The 24,581-nt window shown below is 37.0% G+C and overlaps 1 protein-coding gene across 1 annotated transcript in view; it reads right to left on the bottom strand.

Annotated features, from left to right (window-relative positions):
- The window catches only part of fars2 (phenylalanyl-tRNA synthetase 2, mitochondrial), a 133,667-nt gene that overhangs the window by 63,233 nt on the left and 45,853 nt on the right, over positions 1 to 24,581 (bottom strand). The window contains exons 2-4 of the mRNA XM_059524267.1: positions 21,801 to 22,433; positions 20,292 to 20,454; positions 20,074 to 20,205 (exon numbers count right to left, since the gene is read on the bottom strand). Coding sequence (XP_059380250.1) covers positions 20,074 to 20,205; positions 20,292 to 20,454; positions 21,801 to 22,415 — 910 coding nt within the window. The 5' untranslated portion in view covers positions 22,416 to 22,433. The remainder of the gene's footprint in view (positions 1 to 20,073; positions 20,206 to 20,291; positions 20,455 to 21,800; positions 22,434 to 24,581) is intronic.

Genomic DNA, 24,581 nt, shown 5'->3' with positions numbered 1-24,581 from the left:
ATGCTAAAATTTATGCCACAATAACTGAGTGTTGTAGAGTTGCTAAGTGGCTGTTCTTGGTGTTTTTATTGGCTTTGGCCAGCTAAATTTGTTTCTGACCAGTCCACCATATCAGATTGAAGAAACTTAAAGGGATACTCCACCAAACCCGTAACATATTAGTTAATCTTCGGAACACAATTTAAGATTTTTTGGATAAAACCGGGAGGCTTGTGATTTTCCCATAGACTGCCAGGTAACTTACACTGTCAAAGTCCAGAAAAGTATGAAAAAAAAGCATTGTCAGAATAGTCCATCTGCCATCAGTGATTCAACTGTAACGTTATGAAGCGACGTGGATTTACCAACTTCAACAATCACTGAACTTAGGAAACAGTTTGAGTCGGACTGAAAACTGATATGCGCATGCATGAACCAAACACATGAATGAAGGCGCAAAATTGAAGATTTTGTGGTTTCTCATGGTTTATTTAAAAAGCTGAGCTGATGAAGACTAGTTTATTCACTTTATATACTTTAGAAATGTAAAACAGCATGTTTCAGTAATATAAAGTCATATAGGTGATGTCATTGCATGAAACTAGTGAATTGAACCAGTTTACTGAAACAAACTGTCCAAAAGAACGAGGTTCAGAAAATAATTGTATATCACCATTTGCCTGAAGCTCTGGATTACAGTTAATAATGCTGTAAATGATGTTCAGTTTCTTGCACAGACTGATAATTTCACTTCATAAGACCTCAATATATCATCAGGAGCCACAGGGATGCATTTTGTGTCGCCTGTTAAAGTTTTTTTAATTTTTTTTTTTACTCAAAGTGGACCATGGATTCAGCTAATAATCGTATTTACTGTTCTACTGAAAAAAAATATATACATGTAGACCAAAAATTCATGTATACATGTAGTGCAAAAAAATAAACAAATATTTCGAAAATTGCCTTTAATGTTGTCAAATGAAGTCCTTAATGCATATTACTGATCAAAAATTTAGTTTTTATATATTTACCGTAGGAAATGCATAAAAATATCTTCATGGAAAATTATCTTTACTTAATATCCTAATAATTTTTGGCATAAATCTTTTTTTTGACCAATACAATGCATTTTTGGCTATTGCTACAAATATACCTGAGCTGCTTATGACTGCTTTTGTGCTCCAGGGCCACAAATGTGGACAACAAATCAAATAATGATGATAAGAAATGATTCTAGAGCAGCATATCAGAATGATTTCTGAAGGCTCATGTGACACTGAAGACCTGAGAAATGATAATGCAAAAAAATTCATCTTGCATCACAGGATTAAACTGTGATAGGAAAATGGCGATAGAAAAATGAAAGCCTTTAGCTCATTATGAGGTAGCGTGACATGAACGCAGTATGAGCAATAGTCACACTGATACCTGCTTTAGCAAGCACATCTAATTACACGGATGATGATGTAGATGGACTCCACTAGAGTCACTCCGGCGCCGAGCTTTGGATTGATGGTGGGGCTGATTGCCATCACTCGTCTGTCAGTGGAAATCACGAGCACATCCAGGGAGATAAAAGAGAGGTGTAAAGCGCCGTGACACTGCTAAGAGAGAAGCGGATGGGTGCCAACACACACCCGACGTACGCCAGAGACGTCTGCCAGAAGCCGGCACGATCTGAATGACCTCAGACAAATGCTTTGCATTTTCAGAGTCGATGATGTCCAGTGCACTTGTAGCCAATCGTAGCGTGGGCTGTGTTTGACGGCATTCGCCTCCTGATGACATCAGCAGGGCTAATAGTCCTTGGCAGCTTTGACTCACAGCTTTGCCGTCATCTCTCTCTTTCGGTCTCCTGCATCCCTCCAATGCTCACTCCAGTCTCCTGTTGTCTCTGCTCCCTTGCTATTACTCACTTTACGCCCTTTCATCACCCCTGTCCCAACATGTCCCATTTCTCCACCACTAAATATCAGTTTGCTTCTAGTCTTCCCTTGATTCTTTAGTCTCTCAGCGCTTCCCTTGTTTTTGTTTTCATGGGGTTGATGTAGATTTGCACTAGTCGCCCCTCACCAGAAACACACCTGCTGTTTTCAGCATTAATAACTGTGTTTGACAACAGGCTGGAGCCGTCGGCATGCTGGGAAACACAGTGCTGCTTTAGCTCGGTTTAAGATGCTTGTGTTTGCAGGCTTTGGCTGGGGTCAGAGCATTTCGTTTCAACTAATGTCTACTTATTAAAGTGTAAAATAGTCTTACTCAAACTATTAATTGAATTTGAGTTTGGAAATGGGGAAGCCTAATATGGAGGTGATTCTGGTACCTTAGATATGAGATATCTAGAGTCCCACCTAAAAAATAATTAAGAGAAACTTTTATGTATAGTACTATGCATACTGTATATTTGTTAGAAAACAAACTAAACTAAAAAATAGACTGCATGTTTATTTAGTACATCAAGCTCTTTTATCTCAAAGACCAAAAACTAAATCTATACAGAAATATAAACAACATGTTACTAGAAAATAATGTATATGATGAGGCATTTTTATTTATTTATTTACATATATTTAGTAGAAAAAATTGCATAAAAAATAAATAAAAATAAAAACATTTTGGACTGGAGAAAAATGTATTTGTTTAAACTCTTTTTTTGTGTAATAATACATATTTGGTAGAAAAGAGAACAGCATTTTAAAATAAATAAATAAATAAATAAATGAAATAATAAAATAAAACCAATAAAAAAAATAATTAAAATAAAATAAAATAAAATAAAATAAAATAAAATAAAATAAAATAAAATAAAATAAAATAAAATAAAATAAAATAAAATAAAATAACATTTTGGACTGGAGATGAACTTATTTGTTTAAACCCTTTTTTGTGTAATACTACATATTTGGTAGAAAAGAGAACAGCATTTTAAAATAAATAAATAAATAAATGAAATAATAAAATAAAACCAATAAAAAAATTAATTAAAATAAAATAAAATAAAATAAAATAAAATAAAATAAAATAAAATAAAATAAAATAAAATAAAATAAAAATAAAATAAAATAACATTTTGGACTGGAGATGAACTTATTTGTTTAAACCCTTTTTTGTGTAATACTACATATTTGGTAGAAAAGAAACCAGCATTTAAAAATGTATAAATAATAAAATAAAATAAAACAAAAAACATTTTGGACTGGAGAAAAATGTTAAATTAAATTAAATTAAATTAAATTAAATTAAATTAAATTAAATTAAATTAAATTAAATTAAATTAAATTAAATTAAATTAAATTAAATTAAATTAAACTGTCTATGCTCATAAGACTTTGCTTTATCTAGACACACTGATGTAAGAGAAAGTAAAGTCATGATGGAAAGACTCATTGTATGAGGTTGAGAGGTAAATGGGAAAGAGAAGCACAAACATTAAACAGTAAAAATACTGAAAGCACAAAACATCTATTTGAGTTTAACCAAAAATCTAACTGTCCAACAATAATTACAATTCTAATGTGAGGCCAAACTTTGTGTCTTTATCACTGAAGAAGAACAAGTTTTTCATCAGATGTGTAGTGCCTTAAACAAATCCCCTTCTCCATAACAGACTCCAAACACAGCTCACTCCAAATGAAAACCGTCTCAGACATGTAATAGCAGACTTCCACAGAGTTCATTGCTCTGGTGAATGTTAAAGACACATTTGGTGGCTTTTAGACCATGTCTGTTAGCTTTGAAATCATCCATGCTCATTTACTTCTTAAAGAGGGCAAATAATCCATGATTATTTAATAGCAAATGATGGTTCATGACTATGACTGTAAGATTACTGGGTAAATAAAAAAGGGACAAGCCATTTCACATGTCACATGTCAAACTTCCCGCTTCAGGATGAACACGTCAACACAGCAAAAAAAGTGTTTGTGAATACATTTCATGGGCTTTTTAAGATGTGAGTAAATTTTATATTTCAGGAGTTATTTTTACTGAGATCACATTTACTGAATAGCCAGATGGCTAAAATGTCACATCTTTTTACAAAATGTAATTCCTGGTATAAAATATACCTTTGACATTTTTCCTGTGATCTGTGTTTGTAAAAAGGAAAGTGGATTTGAGCTGACAGACTCCCGTGTGAAAATAGATGACCGCCTTCTAATCCTCTCCAGAGCATTCCTACTTTCTCACACATCTGTTTGTTTTAATCCTTCTTTCCACTTCAATAATCACAGAGCAAATGCTTTTTAATCATTAACACGACTAACAAGCCGCACTATTTATCTACGGCTGCCGAGTCAGACAGACCAAACAGAGGAGGAGAGCACTTAAAGACGAAGACTCTCCGCTGCTAATGAACGAGTCTCGATTTGGGGATGTTGGACTAAAACGCTCTAAAAATAAACCCATCTTGTCCTCTCGTACACTAATTGGCTGATACCCTCTATTGTTTCAGCGTTTCTCAGAGAGCATAAGCCGTCGCAGTATATAAACACAGAACGTGTGAAGCGCTCAGACTTTGAGAGCAATTCGTTTCACAGTCAGAGAAAGAAAAACAGATCACAAAAGCTAATCATCAGGTATGTCGCTTAAATTACCATTAGAGGAAAACACAGACACCAGCAGTCCACGCAGAGATGGAGAGCCTCATTTATTCTGTTATGAACACAAAATTACATTTGCATAGTGAAATTAAGATGGATTTTGCAGGGGGAATATTGGCTCAAGCAGCTCCTTACTGAACCATTATCATATATTAACACTATAGGTTATTAACTACTGCGGCTGGCTTCATTATAAAGTGCTTTTGTGGCCTAGTGTCGATACATGGACAGTTAAACAATATTTGAGGGGGAAAACTGTTGGAAACTAAACTTTTACTTGGCTGAAAGGGGGGAAATATCACTTGGATTTTGGCAAAACACTAAGGTGGGGGGAAAACATGGATATACTATAGTTTATACTATAGTTTATGAAAAAAGCAGCAAAAATTACTTTAATGCGTTTGGTGACACAAAAAGTACTATGGTTCTTCAACATTCAAATACCATGTTTTTAGACATGCACTATGGTCATATCATTGAAGCATCATGAGTTGCAAAGTTATATAACATTCAGTACCGTGGTATTATCATCTGTTCCATCACTGTCCCATAGTACAGTAAAAAAATATATAAAATAAATAAAAGATAAATAAGTTTGAAAATTCTGAAATAATGGTTATTTTAAACTTTTGTAAAAAAAAAAAAAAAAAAATATATGTATATATATATATATACACATAATAATTGTGGGCAATATTAAAATGACAAAATTTGCTTGCTGTACATTAAGGGTTAGGTTTTGGCTTTTAATTGTGCATAATTTACAGAATTACAGCAACATTACTATTGTAACTGTGTAACGTGTAACAAGGGCACATTAAAATCACTACCAAATAAATAATATAATAAATAAGCAAATTCAGAAAAGGTTTGTGTTAATCTATTGTGATAAAATAAAATAAAATACTGCATGCCTTATCAGAGCATGGTTATTATTTTTTTCCCAGCTAAAGAGCTTTTTCAGATTTATATTCACCACTAACACAGATGTCTGGTCGGGGGCTGTATACTATATCTTCATATATGAGTTAATAATAGTGCTGAACAAATCAACCTGGAGCATCGCCGGCCAGAAAACCAGAGATGAAGAAAAGGGATGGTGCTTCCATGAATTATTGAATGTTCTAACCATATGACTGAGGGCAAATAACTTTTGTCGCACTTGTTTTATTCATACAGATGATGAGGGGCTGTGTCTTCACGAGCATCACAGGTTTTTGCTGAGGAGATGATATATATATTTCTAACAATGCCTAAGAACCTGATATGGCTTAGTGCAATTATAAGATTGCGAACACTGCATAGTAATTATATAAATATGTAATCTGACGCGTTCATGATAATTCCCTGAAGAATTCCACCAAAATAAAAGCCTCTATGCTTCAGCATTTGAAAGCAAAGAAAACAAACAACCATAAATATTACTATTGCAATATAATGATAATAATAACAATAATAGATGTAGTTATAAATTAAAATTGTTATTATTAAATACTTATATTTTTTTATTATTAAATACTTAATATTTTTTTTTCATCTGATCTGAATGCTAAATTTGGCTGGATTTTTGTAGGAATAAGAATTGTTATAATAACATGTTAGACACAAGAACAAAATAGCACTTCCTTTTTTTGTCTTATCACACTGGCCATATTTAAATCTAGGTTGAAGACATATTAATTTCTCCACAGCCTGTGATGTTTTTGGGAGGTATAGGGGTTTTATTTGCATGTTTTATAATGTCTTATGATGTTTTTTCTTGATTGTAGCACTTTGTTACAACATTTGTTGTTTGTAAATTTTTTTTTTTTATCTTTTCGTACACAACTAATTCAATGTCAGTTTTTCTTAGCTTGTTGCTGTTTTCTGCATGTCGTGGTCTTCTCGATGTGGACTAACCTTGGAATAATCTAAAACATTAACCTATAAATTGACCAATTTACCCAATTAGCATTGGGTGCCCAGCGGTGTTTAATCTGCTCTGAAATCCTCTGAACTCGAATACTGACCTGCGCTAAAATCTTGGCTGACAGTGTCCTCATTTATCTCCATCTCATTCCGCCGTCCTCTGGAGTCTTTTTTGTTGTGCCATGCTCATTTTGTCTCCTACTTAGAGGACGATGACAACCGAGTTCCTTTTATAAACCACCGCAGCAAGTACAGCTAATTATTCATGAGAGGTTGACAATGTGGCTTAACCTCCTTTAAATGCTGGATAAAAACTAAGCCATGTCGAGCTCCACTTTTGCTAAAACTTCTTCTGTTTCCATTTGCATTTAATCCTCTCCAAATTAAAGGTTGTTTTTGGCGTTGCGTGTATTGTTAGTGCTTCGATGCACGCGGCTAGTTCTTCACATGACATGCCGTGGTATTATAAAGTATGCTACCTGTCATAAAGAAGGGCTTTTCGTTTTAATACATTTAATTAATAGTTGCACCTCTGTGAGATGCGACCAAAACCTCATATGGATAAACAGATATATTAGCAAGCTTGGTTCATTTACAAACGTATTACATCTCAATTAGCGTGTCTTGGCTATGCGAGGATGATTGCTCTCTGGTCCCACTGCAGCAGCTGCCTGGGGACACGTAAGCCCAACACTCACCATGACATATTCATTCTCTTTCCTGTCTTAGAGCTCCACAGTTAGTCTCTGTCTTGCAAACTCAGTGGTGAAAAACAGAAGAGAACCAGCCGAAGTTAGAAAAGGTCACGGTCTCGGTCTCGACCTGAGCAACTGTTCACTTTAAACTACAAAAAATTCCTGTTAAAGCAGTGATGTATTGCATAAGACCGGCAGGAATTGAGTATACAGCATGTTATTGACAGCATCAGTGAGTTATTGATGCTGATTGCTTGTTTACTGAAGAGGCTAAAATCTCAACAATTGTAAGTAAAATGCAGTTCTTAAAGTGATAGTTCATCTAAAAATGAGACATTTCTGAACATTTATTCACCCACAGACCATCCAAGATGCATCTTCATCTGAACAGTTTTGAGAAATGTGTCAATCTATCACTTGCTCACCAATAATGCTCTTCAAAGAATGGGTGCCGTCAGAATGAGAGTCCAAACAGTTGATAAAAACCTCACAAGTAATCCACACCACTCCAGTTCATTAGTTAATGTCTTATGAAGCCAAAAGCTGAGTGTTTGTCCATCATTAAGGCCTTTTAAATTAAAACAGTCACTTCTGGCCAAAACATGACTCTATACATTTAATCCATAATAACACTTCCTTAAGTGAAAAAATCCAACTCCTGTTGTCTCTCATCAAACATAAAACGTGTTTTTTGGACCGTTTTTGCTCATAAACATTACTTGATCAGTGCATATTTCTCTCCTGATTCAGATGAGATGACTTTCACTGGAGAAAGCAATATTATGCTTAGAGGATTAGTTTTCTTGATGGGTTTGTTTAAATATGAACAGCTTTTGTCTTCACAAGACATTAACTGATGGACTGGAGAGGTGTGGATTACTTTTTATCAGCTGTTTGGACTCTCATTCTGATGGCACCCATTCACTGCAGAGCATCCATTGATGAGACACTGATGCATGGCTATATTTCTCTGAAAATTCTCAGACTCACTGAGAGTGAGTAAATTCTCTACAAATTTTTATTTTTGGGTGAACTATTCTTTTAACCTTTTAATGTGTTTTAGCATCATATTTAGCATTTAATACGGTTTGACTACAGCAACAATAACTAAAAGCTGTCACTAATACATGGTAATTTGACATGTAGTAATTGACAGACCTGCTTTGTTTCAAACTAACTGAACTTCAGGAAATCTGTATGACATACCAAAGAGTTTCCAATCTCAAAACTGAGCTGTGAACCAGGTCACAGTCTAGGACATTTTCTGCTGAACTGGGTGAAAATTCCTGCAAAAGACATGTGACAAGCTGCATAAAATAGGGCAACACTTACATATATACAACCATATATACAATAACGTTTTGAATCTAAATGAAAATTTGAGTACATCAGTTTGCATTGCTGGTAGAAAGCTGGAACATGCACTGAACACAATGTATGGTCTCATGACGCATCTAAGACATATTTAAGTGACAGATGACTTGGAAAGGGACACAAGGGTGATAAAAGACCCCAATTACAAGACTGCTGATCAAATTCAATCATTATGTATATTAATTAAATCTCTAGGCTTAAGCAATATACATTTTATGCTCTCAATCCACTTGATTTGGCATCTTTGCATTTCATTAGCATCTATTTCCAACAACTACGATTCATTCTTAATTATCAAGTGATGCATTCATTCTTTCCTCACTTTGCTTTGTTGTTTCAAATGAAGCACAACAGATATATTGCATTGTGGGTAGGGATGGATCCGGCCATAATAATGACCACTGACTATGAATCTGCAGATGAAATTCAGCAGCAAACAACGTTCAACATTAAATTTCATCTTACGGGACTGAAAAAAATATTCTCTTTGATGATAAAGTTAAAGGCATCTTTTGGTCCATAAATTCAGATTACAGGTCGTAAACACTAAATATGCAAAGTCACCACCTGGTCCCATAAATATTAGATGGAGATGTTCTGATGTAAAGGGAATTAACATCTCAGCCCATCTAACTAAACAGGCAAACGAGTCTGCACTTGTCCCTGAAGTGTTAAAAACGGGTTGCAACAAATTTGTCTAAACGACTCTCATTAACGAAGGGTTCAATAGTGGAAACTGCGAAAAATCCAAGCATATAGTTGTACTTGGACTGTTGCTATGACACCAAACTTGCATATTGCTGTAGTAATCGAAGAAATTGCAGTGAGACAGAAATGACTGATTTGCTCAGTCTTCCATAAATTCACACAGTCCTGGCTCATGAATAAGCAGCAAAGCCAAACAACTGGATCGATGGCTGTTAATAATTATATAGCAGAGCGAGAGTGAAACAATGATATCGAGCAAACAATCAAAAAAGGAACGCAATGCTTACAGAATGCCTACCTACAGTCATACATATCCATCTAATTCATACATTATCCATTGTTTTCAACGAGTTAGCCTACATAATCTTTATTAAACAATAAAATAATATCACTGCAAAGCAGCAATCGTGGGTTTGGAGGGGACACAAAAATGCTTTAAATGGGACATTTGGTATGCTGTGGATACTGTCTCTATAGTATTCACCATTGTACAAGGTTTACTTGAAGATGCTGAGATGTCTGAAGCGTGTCATGCTAATCCTGATGTTGTATTGATTGCACACACCACTTTTACAAGAAACCAGACCCCAATCAGACAGGGACTCGAAACCTAAAAATGTTCTAGTCATTACTCATCGAGTATTCAGGATGTATTCTAGTCCACAAAGTTAAAAGCTCACGTGAACACACGCGCTTACTAAACAAACCCAGTCCCAAACCTCTGAGGTTTTTCTGAAAACCTTTCCGCTTGGCATCACTGTGAAAAAACCTGTGGTTTCTGTGGCGCCCAGTGAACCGAAAAACAAAATTATGCAATTACATGCTGTGGTTAATTATTACATGCATATGCATAAAGATGCAGAGCATCTACAATAGTAACAAGGTTTTTTGTTTTTTTCTAACCACAGGCAAAAAGCAGTGGTTTCCTTACAGCATGGCAGCTAAAGCCTTGGGGTTTCTCTAATCGGAAGTTAGCTGGCTTGATCCCTACAAGGCAAGAGCAAGGCACTTAACTCAGGGTTGCTTCAGGGAGCTTGTTCCAGTAACAATGTACGCAAGATGCTACAGATAAAAACATTTTCTAAGTGAGCACACATTAAAACCGAAAGACAAAAAGCATTGAGAATTCACAATTAATGAAGCTGTAAAAAGCAAGATTTTTTTTTTTGTCCAGACTAAACTTAACACAAGAAAGCTGGAAGCTACAGTAGAATACTACAAAAATTGAGAACAAGAACAATATTTGTCTTGTCTTAAAAATGTAATGGACAAAGCACAGAAAGAACGTAAAGCAAAGCAAAACAAAACAAATAATCAAATGCATGGAAATATAGGCTACAACTGTAAGCTCCTAATTGAGATTGTAGATAGAGTGTCAATGGTCACTTGAGAGACAAGTGGCAGTAATGCACTTATAAGTCTGCGATCCACTGTAAAGCAAGAAGAAGAAGAAGACACCAACATGCTCAGGACAGTTCAGACACTTTGCAGAGAATCAGGGTTAAAAAAAATACAGTATAAATACTTTTAAATTTCTTGCACAGACAGATCATTTTGGGTCTTTACACAACAATGCATCATCACGAGCCGCAGGGTTTAATTTGGTTTAGTTTGTGTATGTTTTATGACTCTCAAAGCCGTGATTCTCATTCACTTCCATCATATGACTGACAGACTGCAACGGTTTGAGTTCAAAATCTCAGTTTGTGTTCTACTGAAGAAACCAAGTCACCTACATCTTTGATGCCCTGGGGGTAAGCAGATAAACATCACATTTTCAATTTTGGTTGAACTATCCATTTAAGAATAAGTGTGCACATCAAATTATCCAGACTCACTGAACCTGGATCAAATTAGTGAGATTGTTAACTCAAATTCTCATTTATGAAACTGTTTTAGTCCCGATTGATTTGTTAGGTTATTTCAAGTCAGGTTTTCAGGTTTTAAACAGCACTTTACAACAGAATTTAAGATTATGGGAAAACCCCATGCATTTCCTTAAGTATCGATGCACTGTGAATCCACTGATTCAGCATTTTAGTCACACGATCAACCATTTTTTTCAACCTTTCAGAGCCTTCCAAAGGAGTTTATCAATAGTGTACTAGCAAGCGTCTATGTTCCCACCCCGTCCTACTGACAATACTCTATCCAGTTTCCTTGAAAGCATCTTTGACAATTGCATTCTTTCTGAAAGGTGCTCTCTCTTTTCCCAAGAGTGCAGCTGATCAGTCCTGAGGTTGAAGACGGCCTCAGGTGGGCATCGCGCCAGTCATTAATACAGCTGTTTGTCATTCCGGCAGCATTGCCCCATTGATTGCGGAGTCAGGCAGAGCCATAGCTGTGTATTCACCACACTAACATGTGCAGCTCCCACACACACCCACTCAAACACAGTACATAGAGTTCAGATGTGAAGACACGCATAGCAACCGCGGGGACGCGATACATGGTTTGACACTCGAAAGATGTTAGAAATAATGCTACGATTTTGCTTTGACCCTTCATATTACAAAGATGTATGTCCCGATTACATAAAACAATTGCTTAAAGGGAAAGTATACCCAAAAATACAAAATAAGATTCCTGATTTAAACTGTTTTCAATTATATTATGAAAGGCAATCAGTTTCAAAACAATTAATCTTCAAAAACATTAAAGTTGCATGAAATTAATTCAAGAGACAAAGATCACTGTACAAAACACAGAACAAAGTTTAACTATTTATGTCAGTATGAAATACAAATTCACCTTATCTATCATCTTAATGATCTTATTTTGAAGTATTTTTTATTTTATTTTATTTTTTCTGTCCAAAATGTCATACCTCCATTTATGCAGGACTTCTACAATCATTTTGTCTACTTAAATTCTGTCTCTTTCTTATAAACAAGTCTAGTTTTCATTTTAGCTGGAAACTGTAGTCAATTGTAGTTGTGTTATTTTAGAGTTTAGGCATTTTTTTGATGAGTCTAGATTGCCAAAAACCATGACAAGCTGAAAATTGGAGGGACACCTGTATTTGCCAATTTAAAGATAAAACAAAATAAATATTTGACTTGCCAAAAAATATGACATTCTAAAAGTACAATGATAACAATATATTATTTGGTAAATGTAAAACACCCGTTTTTCCACTGAATTATGTGTTTCCTGTTACCACAAGCTGTTGCATACAAAACAGCCACATGCATATTACATAACACATCCGCACAGCCAGTCCGAGTGAGTTGAACTTGATTATCCCAGCTAAAATGGAACATGCTACATATCACTAGCAGCTGTGGGTGCTTGTCTAAATGGGATGTAATTTAGTTTCATTACACAATGCAAGCTTTAGGCGCTACGGCAAAGCCTTCATTTCAGTAAATAGGCCAGAGAAATACATTGCACAATGAGGGAAAACATATCTCATTCATTCATTTTCCTCTGCTTCTTCATTCCTTCTCTGTCCTTTCAATGACTCTATTCACTAAAGCGTCCAGAACTATTAGTCCCCCTCTCTCAGGGGTGATGGCTGAAACGGAACAGTGCACAAACAAATGTTTGTACTAACAGTGCCAACCCAAGAGACCAGACGTGCAGGAGGCAACTGTGACCGAGTATGTGTGTTTGCCTTTTAAAAGGAAGAGAAGGCAAAGGGGTATGTATGACTGTAGGATAGACAGAATGATAGAACGACATATAAAAAAAGAGATATACACATAAATTGACAGAAAGAGAGAAAACAGACAGACGGACAGACAGACAGAACGAGATAGGTAGATAGATAGATAGATGGATAGATGGATAGATGGATAGATGGATAGATAGATAGATAGATAGATAGATAGATAGATAGATAGATAGATAGATAGATAGATAGATAGATGATAAAATTGATAAAAAATGATAAAATTATAGATAGAATGATAGATAGAACAATAGATATATACAGTAGAACAACAGATGGATGGATGAAATGACAGACAGACAGACAGACAGACAGACAGATAGATAGATAGATAGATAGATAGATAGATAGATAGATAGATAGATAGATAGATAGATAGATAGATAGATAGATAGATGGATAGATGGATAGATAGATGGATAGATAGATGGATAGATAGGATAAAGAATGAGAGATAGATTGATAGAACGATAGAATGATAGAACAATATATAAATTGATAGAAAGAGAGAAAAACAGACGACAGACGGACAGATGGACGGACAGACCGACAGATGGAAAGATATAGATAAAATTATAGATAGAATGATAGATAGAACAATAGATATATAGAACAACAGATGGATGGATGGATGGATGGATGGATGGATGAAATGACAGACAGACAAATAGATAGACAGACAGACAATAGATATATAGAACAACAGATGGATGGATGGAACAACAGACAAGACAGACAGACAAACAGACATGTAGACAGATAGACAGATAGACAGAAAGATGATAGATAGATAGACAGACAGACAGACAGACAGACAGACAGACAGACAAACAGACAGACAGACAAGATGAAAGAATGACAGATACAACAATAGAACGATATATAGAACAATAGATAGAACAACAGACAGACAGACAGATTTTGGGGGGTGAAATATGGCCTGAACATTTTTTGTGAGATTCACCCATTTATTTTGTCCTGTTCTACATTATACCCATTGTCTAACTTGCTACTGCTTTTGTAATACAAAGGTACATTATTTATCAGGCCAATAAAGCACTAAAAGACACTGCAACAGAGAAAGACAAAGGGTGAGGGAGAACAGAAGACGACTCTGACTGAAGAAAGGCTGACAGATTAAAAAACTGCCAGCTCGTCAAAAATGAAGCATCCTGACAGAAGCCCTGTAATGAGGCCAAAGACACATGTGTGTATGAAAGAAAGAGCTTTAAGCGGAGCCGGTCACAACTGGCACATGATTTATTCAGTGCGGGAGGGCGGGGGTATTAAGGATTAAGACTAAGATTGAAAACGCCACCTGAACCAGAAATAGAGCTCAGCTGGTACTTTCCACACCTACCAGCCGCCCCCCGCTCCCCTGCCGTCCCAGAGGCCCCAGGGCGTGTGACTTGAAGGGCCGTTAATTGTCAGCAAACACGGTTTTAATCACATTCCCTGGGCCCCCCGCCCTCTGGGGCGTGACTAAACCTCAACCACACAGCTGACACGTGCCGTCATTAACACCGGGCCCATATGCTGTGGACAGTCCCGGCGAGGTCCCACAGGGCTCTGTCCTGGGCCCGCTGCAGAATTGATGCATCCGGGGATTACACGCCGCGCTCTAATGAATAACTAAGTGGATCTACCGCCAAATCGGTGCTGCACTGTTACCCCTCCTCCCCTTTCATTAGTGAAGCTCTGCCCCTAAACCAAACACACCATCTTTGGCACACTTACACCACGCTTAGCATATGGCGGTCACGCTCAGAGGTGAATAAATAACCTTTCAACTTCCCAGGACGCCCCATTCCTGTTTTTTCTCCTCCCTGTCTCACTCGTCCCCATACCCCCGCTGGCCGCCACACGTTTAATGCTGTCTTGCTGGCAGATTTTTATTGTCCTACCGCTCTGAAGAGAAAAGAGAGAATGTGTGAGTGTGGACGGGTGTGTGAAATAAGGGGGGTGTGAGAAGACTGAATGAGAAGTTGCCATAGCAACGGAGCCACACTGCTCTGCCGCAGTGAAGAAAGGCAGAAACAGAGAGTTGGAAGAGTGAAAATGAGAATGGAGGGGGGAGTGAAGGCAAAAAGCAGAGAGGATTTGACAGAGTCCCTGCAGTCCGGTGAGGAAGCAGGGAAGGAGAAGGCTAGGACATCGAGAGAAGTCAAAGAGGAGACGTAGTGAGAGTGAGTTTGTGTTTGCGTATGCATGACGACAGTCGTTGCAGAGGAGGGTCAGTTTGTCAGCAGTTGAGGAAAAACTCTAAGACACCAGCAGTTAAGGGGGAAAAAAGCTTTCCTTCCACTTTTTATTTTTCTGTCTTTTTTGCCGAAACTGAATGTCATTGCCGGATGTTCACGTCATTTCTTATCATCATCAGAGGCAGAATGAGAAAATTTACACTTGGTCACTTTGCTGCATTTCTACTATTCTGACAACAATCCAATAAACAATTCTAAAAAAAATTATAGATTTTAACATTATTTATGAATAATGTGGATAGGTTGAAACTCTCAAAGCTGTATGTCATTGCTTGTTGCTTGCATCATTTTGTAACATCACCAGGGGAGAACATCACCTTGGTCACTATGTTGAATTTTTACTGTTCTGATAACAATAGAATAAGAAAACGACCAAATGTAAATGTCTTGCAATATGCATTTAATAGTATTTTGATCACTCAAATCACTTTCAGAAGACGCAGCTAGACCACATGTAAATGCACCTAGTTGTTTGGGTAACATTTGTAAATGTTTCCCCCAAACCACACATAGGAGGAGGAATCATAGATAATTAGACATGGATGAAGAAAGCACAATTCTAACATTAGTTGCAATATGGGATCAACAGAGTGAATAAAATTTTGCTGCTGGCATTGGCGTCATCGCGGATGCTAATATTTGCATATATCAAGGGAATTATATTAGTATTGCATTTATATGGCCAAGTGTAAATGAGATGTGCAAACGCAATCGGACCGCAATCTTATTTCAAAGAAAATATGTGTGTGTTTGTAATCTTACAAAGAAAAAATTTACAAACTCATTTTGCCTCTGAAACACCTTTTTCTTTGTCTGTACATTTCAACGTCTCCCTTACAATAAAGGTCAGTTTACTAATGGATGAAGTTGTGTCCAATCCTACATTTTTTTTCACTGAATATGCTGTATTCTCAGAAATAAAGGGACAAAAGCTGTCACTGGTACAGTCAAGGTACATTAGGTACATTATTTACCCCTAAAGGGTGCATTTTAGTACCTTAAAGGTACATATTTGTACCTAAAATGTACATAGTACCTAAATTTTAATGATAAATAAACTGAAACTCTCCCATATTACCATGTTTCCACAAATGTGTACATGGTCATTCAGGACAAGGGAATAAATCACACTCCCTGGTATTACTGAAACAATTAGACATTAATCTTTGGCTACAGTACTTAGTACTTAGACACCTGCAGCAGTTACTGACAGATATTTAGTTCAGTCATTTTTTGACACAAATTGTGTGGGTTTGTCAAAATGTATTAACATCGCTTCTACATTACAATGAAAACTTTGATTAAACAAGCCACTTAACCTTGACAAGAAGGCACGGTTTGCCTAAAAGCTGCCAGAATGACACCCATGAGCAGATTCGTCTGAGCAGCAAAGCCTTGAGAAGGGGAGCAAGGCCTGCTGACAGCTGTCTGGAGACAAGGGCTTTGTTTACCCAGTTGTGAATATGCATTGCCACTCGAGTGGGTGTACACAGGGATAAAGCAGTGATTGAGTACAACCAAACAGAACAGGAAGAGAGACACACACTTAGTAATCTGTACTCCTGTCAGGAACAACACTGCAAAAGACACAAACTTTCTACTAAAGTCCAATCAAAGCAGGATTACAGGTGCCCTTGCTGTGACGATAAATACAAGAGTGGAAATCAATTTCTATATAATCATTTTAGACTCAGATTTTAATAAAAAGTGGTTTACAACGCTCTGTAAAGCACAAAATTTGGTCATTCAGTTGGTCTTTAATCATACCGACTGACCTCTTTGCATCCACACTGAAGATAAAACTGAACGAAGATGTGAGGACCATAAATAGAAACCTCTTCACAAGAAACACTATTTTTCCATGCTGCCAAAACAATGCAGGGGAGCAGTAGCCTTCCAGCACAACGGAAAAGATGCACTTGACCATGAGTGGTTTCAAAGAGAGAGAGAGATGATGGGTGGAATGGAGAATAAAAAATAAAGTGAGAGAGAGACGGGGGCTCTTAAGGACTTGCCTCCAGCTTTTAATTATTGATGGATTTAAAATGATAGAACACACAAGAGGACCTAAAGATAAAATGCTGAAAAATATTCTTCGTCGGATATGGGCCGCCTACTGAATAGACCGACTGCATTTACAGAAATAAGAATATAATTTATATGAGCAAACAAATTAAAGTAATATGTATAATTTATATGAGCAAACAAATTAAAGTAATATGTATAATTTTCATTTAGAATGCATGAACACTTTTCAGAATAATGATGGACCTTAATTGTAAATATCAAGCAAAAGATTAAGTTAAACGTTTCATGTAGAATGAGTGTAAAATCAAGTTAACAAAGCAGTCAGAAAAAAAGTATTCACTCGCCACTGACTGGCATTGTTGTTAATTGGCCGTTACATGTTCCACATGTCGGCGGTGCAGATGGCGGGGGACGTTGTGCTGTTTAACGCAGACAGGATCGATGAATGGAGCAGATGAGATTGAAGAATTAATTGGCAGTGAGGAGTCATATGACTGGTCGTACAGGTTCAGCCCAATGGAGGAAAACCATGTCTCTGCAGTCATGCATGTCCTCCCCCTCCCCCTTTACTGGTGTGCTTGGATCTCCCTCTTGTGGGACTATCCCATCCGCTTTATGAGGGCTGGTTGCCTCACATAGCACTGCACAACACAGCCATCTACTGGCAGAGGCAGAACGCCATTCTCTCTGGCTCAAAGGTGTGGCCACTGCTCTCACGGCACAGAGAGGCCTGAAAACTTAAGTATCTTCTTGTTTTAAGGCATCTCACACTCACTATGTGGCTGTTCCTTACAGATGCTGAAAATCATTATGCTGTTTTGGATTTCTCATTTCGACCAAATAGCAGCATTTCATGAATCCTTTGATCATCCCAGAATGCATTGTGACAAGCTCATCTGATGTTGATTGGAGTCAAGGGAAATGCTAAATATAAGTATATTTCATTGATTATTGGTAGTTCAGCAACAGTCTATCAGGCTGTGTGAGCATCAGTTTCTTTTGTGCTTCCCATGAAATGCAGTATTCAATAACACTTGACTTAATAATGTTCATGATTAATTTTGTATCATTGTAACAGCATGTTATAAATGTACTTTATAATTTAATACAATAGTATGGTATATATGTAAAAAAAAATATATATTCAATTCTGAATAACCATGTAGTAATAATGTCTATCTCAGCCTCTAACTTCTAAAAACAAGTCCTTCCTTGTTTGGGACCTGTGTAACAAAAAATGTTTTGCTATACTTTGCTATAAATACATTTACTACAAAATTTTTGCCAAATAATAATCATGCTTTTTATTAATTTTCACAAAAGCCATAATTATATATACTGTATTATATATACTGTATTATATATATATATATATATATATACTTAATTATAAGATAATTATGTCAAAAAGTCATTGATGATGAAAAAGTCAAATAAAAATAAATTATGGAAAAATAAAAATTAAGAGATCAAGTCATATTTATGAATAAAAAATACAAATTATGAGCTAAAAATGCAATTATGAAAAAACATCAACTTTATGTCATAACTTATATTTTGTAATTATGACTTTTTGAGCCAGTTGCGCTCGTGCCATGACAGATTTGCTATTTACACAGCGGAATTTTGAAAGCGCAAAGACAGAACGCGTCTCCGAGATGAAACGGAGCTGCTCGTGTGCGAGCAAATAGATAGCCTAATTCTGACACATGCGATGAATATTCATTATGACATGTAGGCATATATATATATATGTATATATATATATATATGTATATATATATATATATATATACAGTATATGTAGAATTTTTTTTTGTAGGCTAATTAAATATATATTAAATATATATATATATATATATATATATATATATATATATATATATAACATATATATAATTAGCCTACAAAAAAAATTCTACATATAGTGTATATATATATATATATATATATATATATATATATATATATATATATAAAATTAGCCTACAAAAAATTCTTATGCATTGCAATCTTTTAATTTTTAATATTTGGCATGTTTGTGTGCTGCTGTGTGCCTGTGTTAAATAAACAGCATGTACGTTCTTTAAATAACAAAGAAAAAACATTGCGCCAGACTTTAGACCAGGTTTGAGTTGGTGTATGGTGTAGTCTATTTTCAGCTCCTTAAAATAGCAATGCGCCTGAACACACCTCTTTTTTAGACCAGCACACCCATGGGCGCAAAATGCATTTGCTAATTACATGACTTGGCACTGTATGGGAAAATGCGAACGGCGCCGGACTGAAACTAACAATGGGTCGCATTGCGCCGGATGTATTATAGGTCCCAGTATGTCAGTTTTAACTTTTTATATGTCATTTAATTATGACTGAGCTGTGGTTTCGTCATTTTGTTTCATAATTATGATACACTAATTTTTGAAAAAAAATGAGCTTCCATATCAAGCTCATGTTTAAATAACTGAAAACAATTTTGCTAACAGTATCTACACAATATCTATTGATGGCTGTGCAGTATGTAGTGTTTGGGATCAGTAATTTGAGAGGTTCCACATCACTGCCTGCTTCCTAACAGTGTGTTTACACTGACAGCAATGAAATCACTGGAGCTCAGCATCTTGATGGACTGTTGTTTGCTAACGGCTGTCGATTCTACTCAAACTATATCACAAGGCGGATCATCACAGCTGCCCTGTCTGCACTCCCATAGGTGGTTGCTAGACAATCTCATTGTGAATCTGCACAACATTCTGTTTTGATGTTTATGACTCAGCAGCTCTTATTGAAAATGGTCATTGCTTACGTAGCCAGTGGGCAGCTTTTTCTTGTTTGCATGAGCGTACCTGAGCAGACCAGTTCCTGCTCCATCACCCCACAGCCCAGCACCTCCAACCAATCATCCTGGAAGCGCACCTCCATCTCGAAAGAGGGATGTGTGAAAGGGAAGTAGCAGTCCACCCAGCGGATCTCCAAATCTGCAAGACAGAAACAAACAGATGGATGAGGAGAACTGGACAGAGGAAGTGAGGAAAAACAAGTGCGAACATCACAGGATTCCTACCTTCCCCAAAAAGGTGTCGCATGAGGCGAGTGAGAGCCTGTTTCAGATCGAACTCCACAAGTTTGACAGCCTCCAGCGTGTGTGTCTCCTGTTTCTGAGGCGTGCGGCGGCCACCGCTCTCAAACAAAGACAGCTCCTCACCATTCTCCACTCGAGCAAACAGCTATTAGAGAAGAAAAGGTTTGAAAAAACCTTTAACTGCACTCGGAAAGATTACATTAAGATTTCATCATGACTCCTCTGACACTTTCTTGCAGTCTGGATGCTTGAAATAAACTGCTTTTTCTACACAGATAAGTGGTGTGGGGGTGGCTCTGACAGGTATAAACTATTGAGGACTGTTTTAAAGGTGAAGTTTTGATGCCTTAATACTTTCGTCTTTCTCAGTTTAAGAGGAAAAATCCTTCAATGAAGAGTCACTGAAACCAAATGGACAAAAGAGTAGTGGTCGACCAATATATCTCCAAGACCGATATATCGGCCGATATTTGGCATTTTTCAAATATCGGCATTGGCCGATTAGTTTTTCTGCTTGGCCGATGTGTTCGAGGTGGTACTTTTATTTTGACGGTGCTGAGAGCAGCAGTGCCTGAACACACAGTGCTCACAATCTCTCTCTTGTTTGTCATCGTCGTTAACAGTTCTGTCTAATACGGATAGAAGTCTGTCTAATAATCAGATAGAAAGGTAAACAAAGGAATTAATGTATACAAAAACTATTATAATTATTGTTTTTATATTAGGCCTATTAGTAATAGAAAGGCAAACAATATAATACTTTTCTTGTTTGCCGTCAGCATTAAGCAAATACGCATTTATATAATTTAAACAAATCTTTGAATGACTAATGAACATTTAATTTCACAAACCTTACAAACTTAGTAGAATCCACCTGAGATCTTGTGAAGTGTGTATCAGCATGATCACGTGTTCTCTGTGTGACGGTCGGTCTGTGTGAATTGAGTGCTTTAAACTTTAAACTTGTGATTTCAAATTGTACTGCATACTGAATATGCTCACTGTCATATTCATGTCATTTTCTCTGTGTGCTGTATGTAAAATGAGGGTTACCCTGGCTTTATTTTAAAAATATGATTCCCAGTGCACACAAACTTACCAGAATACTGTGTGCCATGTTGATTACGGTGTTGATTTTTAATCCATTGTAAAATGATTTCAAATTTCTATTATTTTTAATAATAATAATTTTTTAAAATCATATCGGCCCCCCCTGCTTTCCAAGATATCAGCATCGGCTGTCGAAAAACGCATATCGGTCAACCACTACAGAAAAGCAGTAGTATTATCTATTTTAGTAGAAAAATGTATGGCCAGTTGTTTCTGTGTTCATCGGTTTTTGATTAGATGAAGGCAAAAGTGGATGAAATAGTTGGAAAAGTCCTGCATGTGTCACCAGAGAGAAGTCCTTTGTTTTACCAGAACACTGAGAAAGTAAGGCCTCCAAAAAAACAGATAGCTAGATAGATAGATTCAGAACACCATTCTAACCTCATGGTTTGAGAAAAGCCGCACTCCTTCCATCTGATGGAAGACAGGATAATGGTTGGAGTCAATCTCATCTCGTCTATACACATCTCCAGCCAGCAGGAAGTGGTCCAGACCTGAGCGCACCAGCTCCTTCTGATGGGCGGAGGTATGGGCCCGCAGCATGTGTGTGTGGTTCAGGTAGTAATTATCTCCTTTTTTCCGACTGGGATGGTCTGGAGGAATGAGCAGACTGTCGAAGTTCTGCTCCACTGTCACCACTGGACTGAGGTTGTCATGTACGGAGAAGAGCGGGTTTCCTGTGCGTCCGATGTAGGAGCGGTAGAAATGGTATTTGATGCGTTCTTTAATAAGCCACAAGGGGTGGTGCGGTCGGTTGTGAAGCTGGCAGCCAACTTTGGACAAGATTTTAGCTGTCACATTGGTCATGTCATCTCGCTGGTAGACATGGCTGAAAACTTCTATTGAGTCTTCAGTAATCCGTGGCCGAGGAGCAGAGCCGTCTGTCGACAGACCCCTGCAGGGGTGGAGTTTGTGGGACAGGGCGAGAGAACCGGTCAGTTGGCAGTTAGCTGACCAGTGACGGATGTGTTTGAGGAGAGTCTTGTAAAACGTCATCGTAGCTGATCCACAAGTCTGTATGAAAAGAAAGGAAAACTTTCATATGTGAACTCCTCAATGGTTTCAAAGTGAATAACAAACAGTGGTAATGGGAAAGAATCAAGTGATACAACTATTTAACTAGCAAGACTTGTATTTGGTTGAAATACAACTATTTGAAAATCTGGAATCTGAGGATGCAAAAAAAACTAAATACTGAGAAAATCGCCTTTAAATTTATCCAAATGAAGTTCTTAGCCATGCATATTACTGATCAAAAAATAAGTTTTGATATATTTATGGTAGGAAATTTCCAAAATATCTTCATGGAACATGATCTTTACTTAATATCCTAATGATTTTTGGCATAAAAGTAAAATTTAAAATTTTGACCCAAACAATGTTGTTGTTTTTTGGCTATTGCTACTTATACACCCCCAGAGACTTAAGACTGGTTTCGTGGTCCAGGGTCACATTTGGTTACGACCACTTTTCATGGATCAATCAGTTCATGTAATCAACATTGATCAACCATCTACTGATCAGCAACCCACTGACTGGTAGATTTTCAACAAAATGCTAATGCTACATGACGCAAATACATGAACCCATTTGATGTCTGCTACTGTAACCTCTCTGCTTCCTCTGTATTGCTCTGGCAGTAAATGCTGTTCTCAGGCATGCTGGGTATTAGTCGAGCAGTGTGAGAGTTAGATTACGTTACTGGGATGTCAGATGAGCTCGTGCACAAGGGACTTAACCTGAGAAACCTCTGGTGAGATGTGCGGTGCCTGTTCTAACTTGTGACATAGGAAGAGAGGCCCCTCGAGAGAGATCTGAGATCTTGCCCTCACAAACACACAGACAGAGAGACACACGTTCATCTCATTGTCTTTGCTGCAGCACACGACACATTAACGCAAGATCTTATATCCATCAGACAGCAAGCACAATCTGGGGTGTCATAATATAGCCTACTGTGCACGTGATTTATGGGGAGTGCAGTGTAATTGAATTAAGGGTGGTCCCATCTCTTTGATTTCCTCATTTTGTTTCCTTTTCTCTGTTCCTGACAAGCTCAGTCCTCTTTTTATTGTTCATAGCCTCACAATGAAGAACTGTGGTGGAACAGTGACCGTTTTCAGAGGGTAATACCACAATTTTGGATTATTATCTTAATCATAGTACCATAGTATTTACATGGTCAAATGTTATGACCATGGTACATCTACTAAATGTCATAACCCTAATGTCAAGACACCTTAAAGGATATCATTGTACAAGTATGGCAAATGCTATTCACATGATATATTTTCCAATTAAATATATGGTACTTCAAAGTAATTCGAGCAAATTCCTTAAACATGGCATTGTATATCAGAGTACTATAAAGAATACCATGGTTTACTCTGGCACATGGTATTCCCATTGTATATATCCAAACACTTAAAAACAATAACAATTCATTACAATGGGAAACCAAGGTATATATCATAGAATACCATGGTACTACTATGGTGCATGTTGAAAAAACCATGCTATTCTTGCAATGGCATTTTAAGGTAATATTCTTCAAATAATGGTAAGACTTGTATGTTTGGTATGAAACATGTCCCAAAAAACAATAGTTTTTGCAAGTTTTGTTACTGTCCATTCCAGTCACCTTATTTGGGAGTTTCTGTAGTATGTGGCCTTCTTTTCCTTTTCTGGCCCCCATTAAGTCTTTCACCCCACTGCATCCCTTTTTCTACACAGCCCTCTCTCTTTCTCTCTTAGAGAGCATTTAGCGGGCTGCAGGTTTGGCTCAGGTGCTGGATTTTCTGAGGACACAGTGGAGAGAAGGGATGTATTTATCCCAGACTAACAGTTCTTCTTTCTCTCGGCTTATCGCAAATATTTGCTTTGGCCAAGCAATATTTTTTGAGGAAGAAAGAAAAGACAGACTATTTTTTTCCTTCTTTCTCATCACTCTTTTTCTCTGGATCCAGTGAGCAGCACAAAATAGATGCACTGTCACTCTGAGAGACTTATGAACTCTCAGGTACATGCATGCTGTCAATACTAAGAGCGTTAGGAGAAGCTGCAGGTACAAAGAGAGTGTGTAGCACTGCAGTGTCACTGCAGTATGGCAGTGCTCAAGATGCTGCTCCAGTTAAGACCTCAGGGAGTGTATTTCAGTGAGGA

The sequence above is a fragment of the Carassius carassius genome, chromosome 35 (assembly GCF_963082965.1).
Source record: "Carassius carassius chromosome 35, fCarCar2.1, whole genome shotgun sequence".
Lineage (NCBI taxonomy): Eukaryota > Metazoa > Chordata > Actinopteri > Cypriniformes > Cyprinidae > Carassius > Carassius carassius.
The sequence above is the reverse complement of the archived record's forward strand: the minus strand, read 5'-3'. Positions and strand labels throughout refer to the sequence as shown.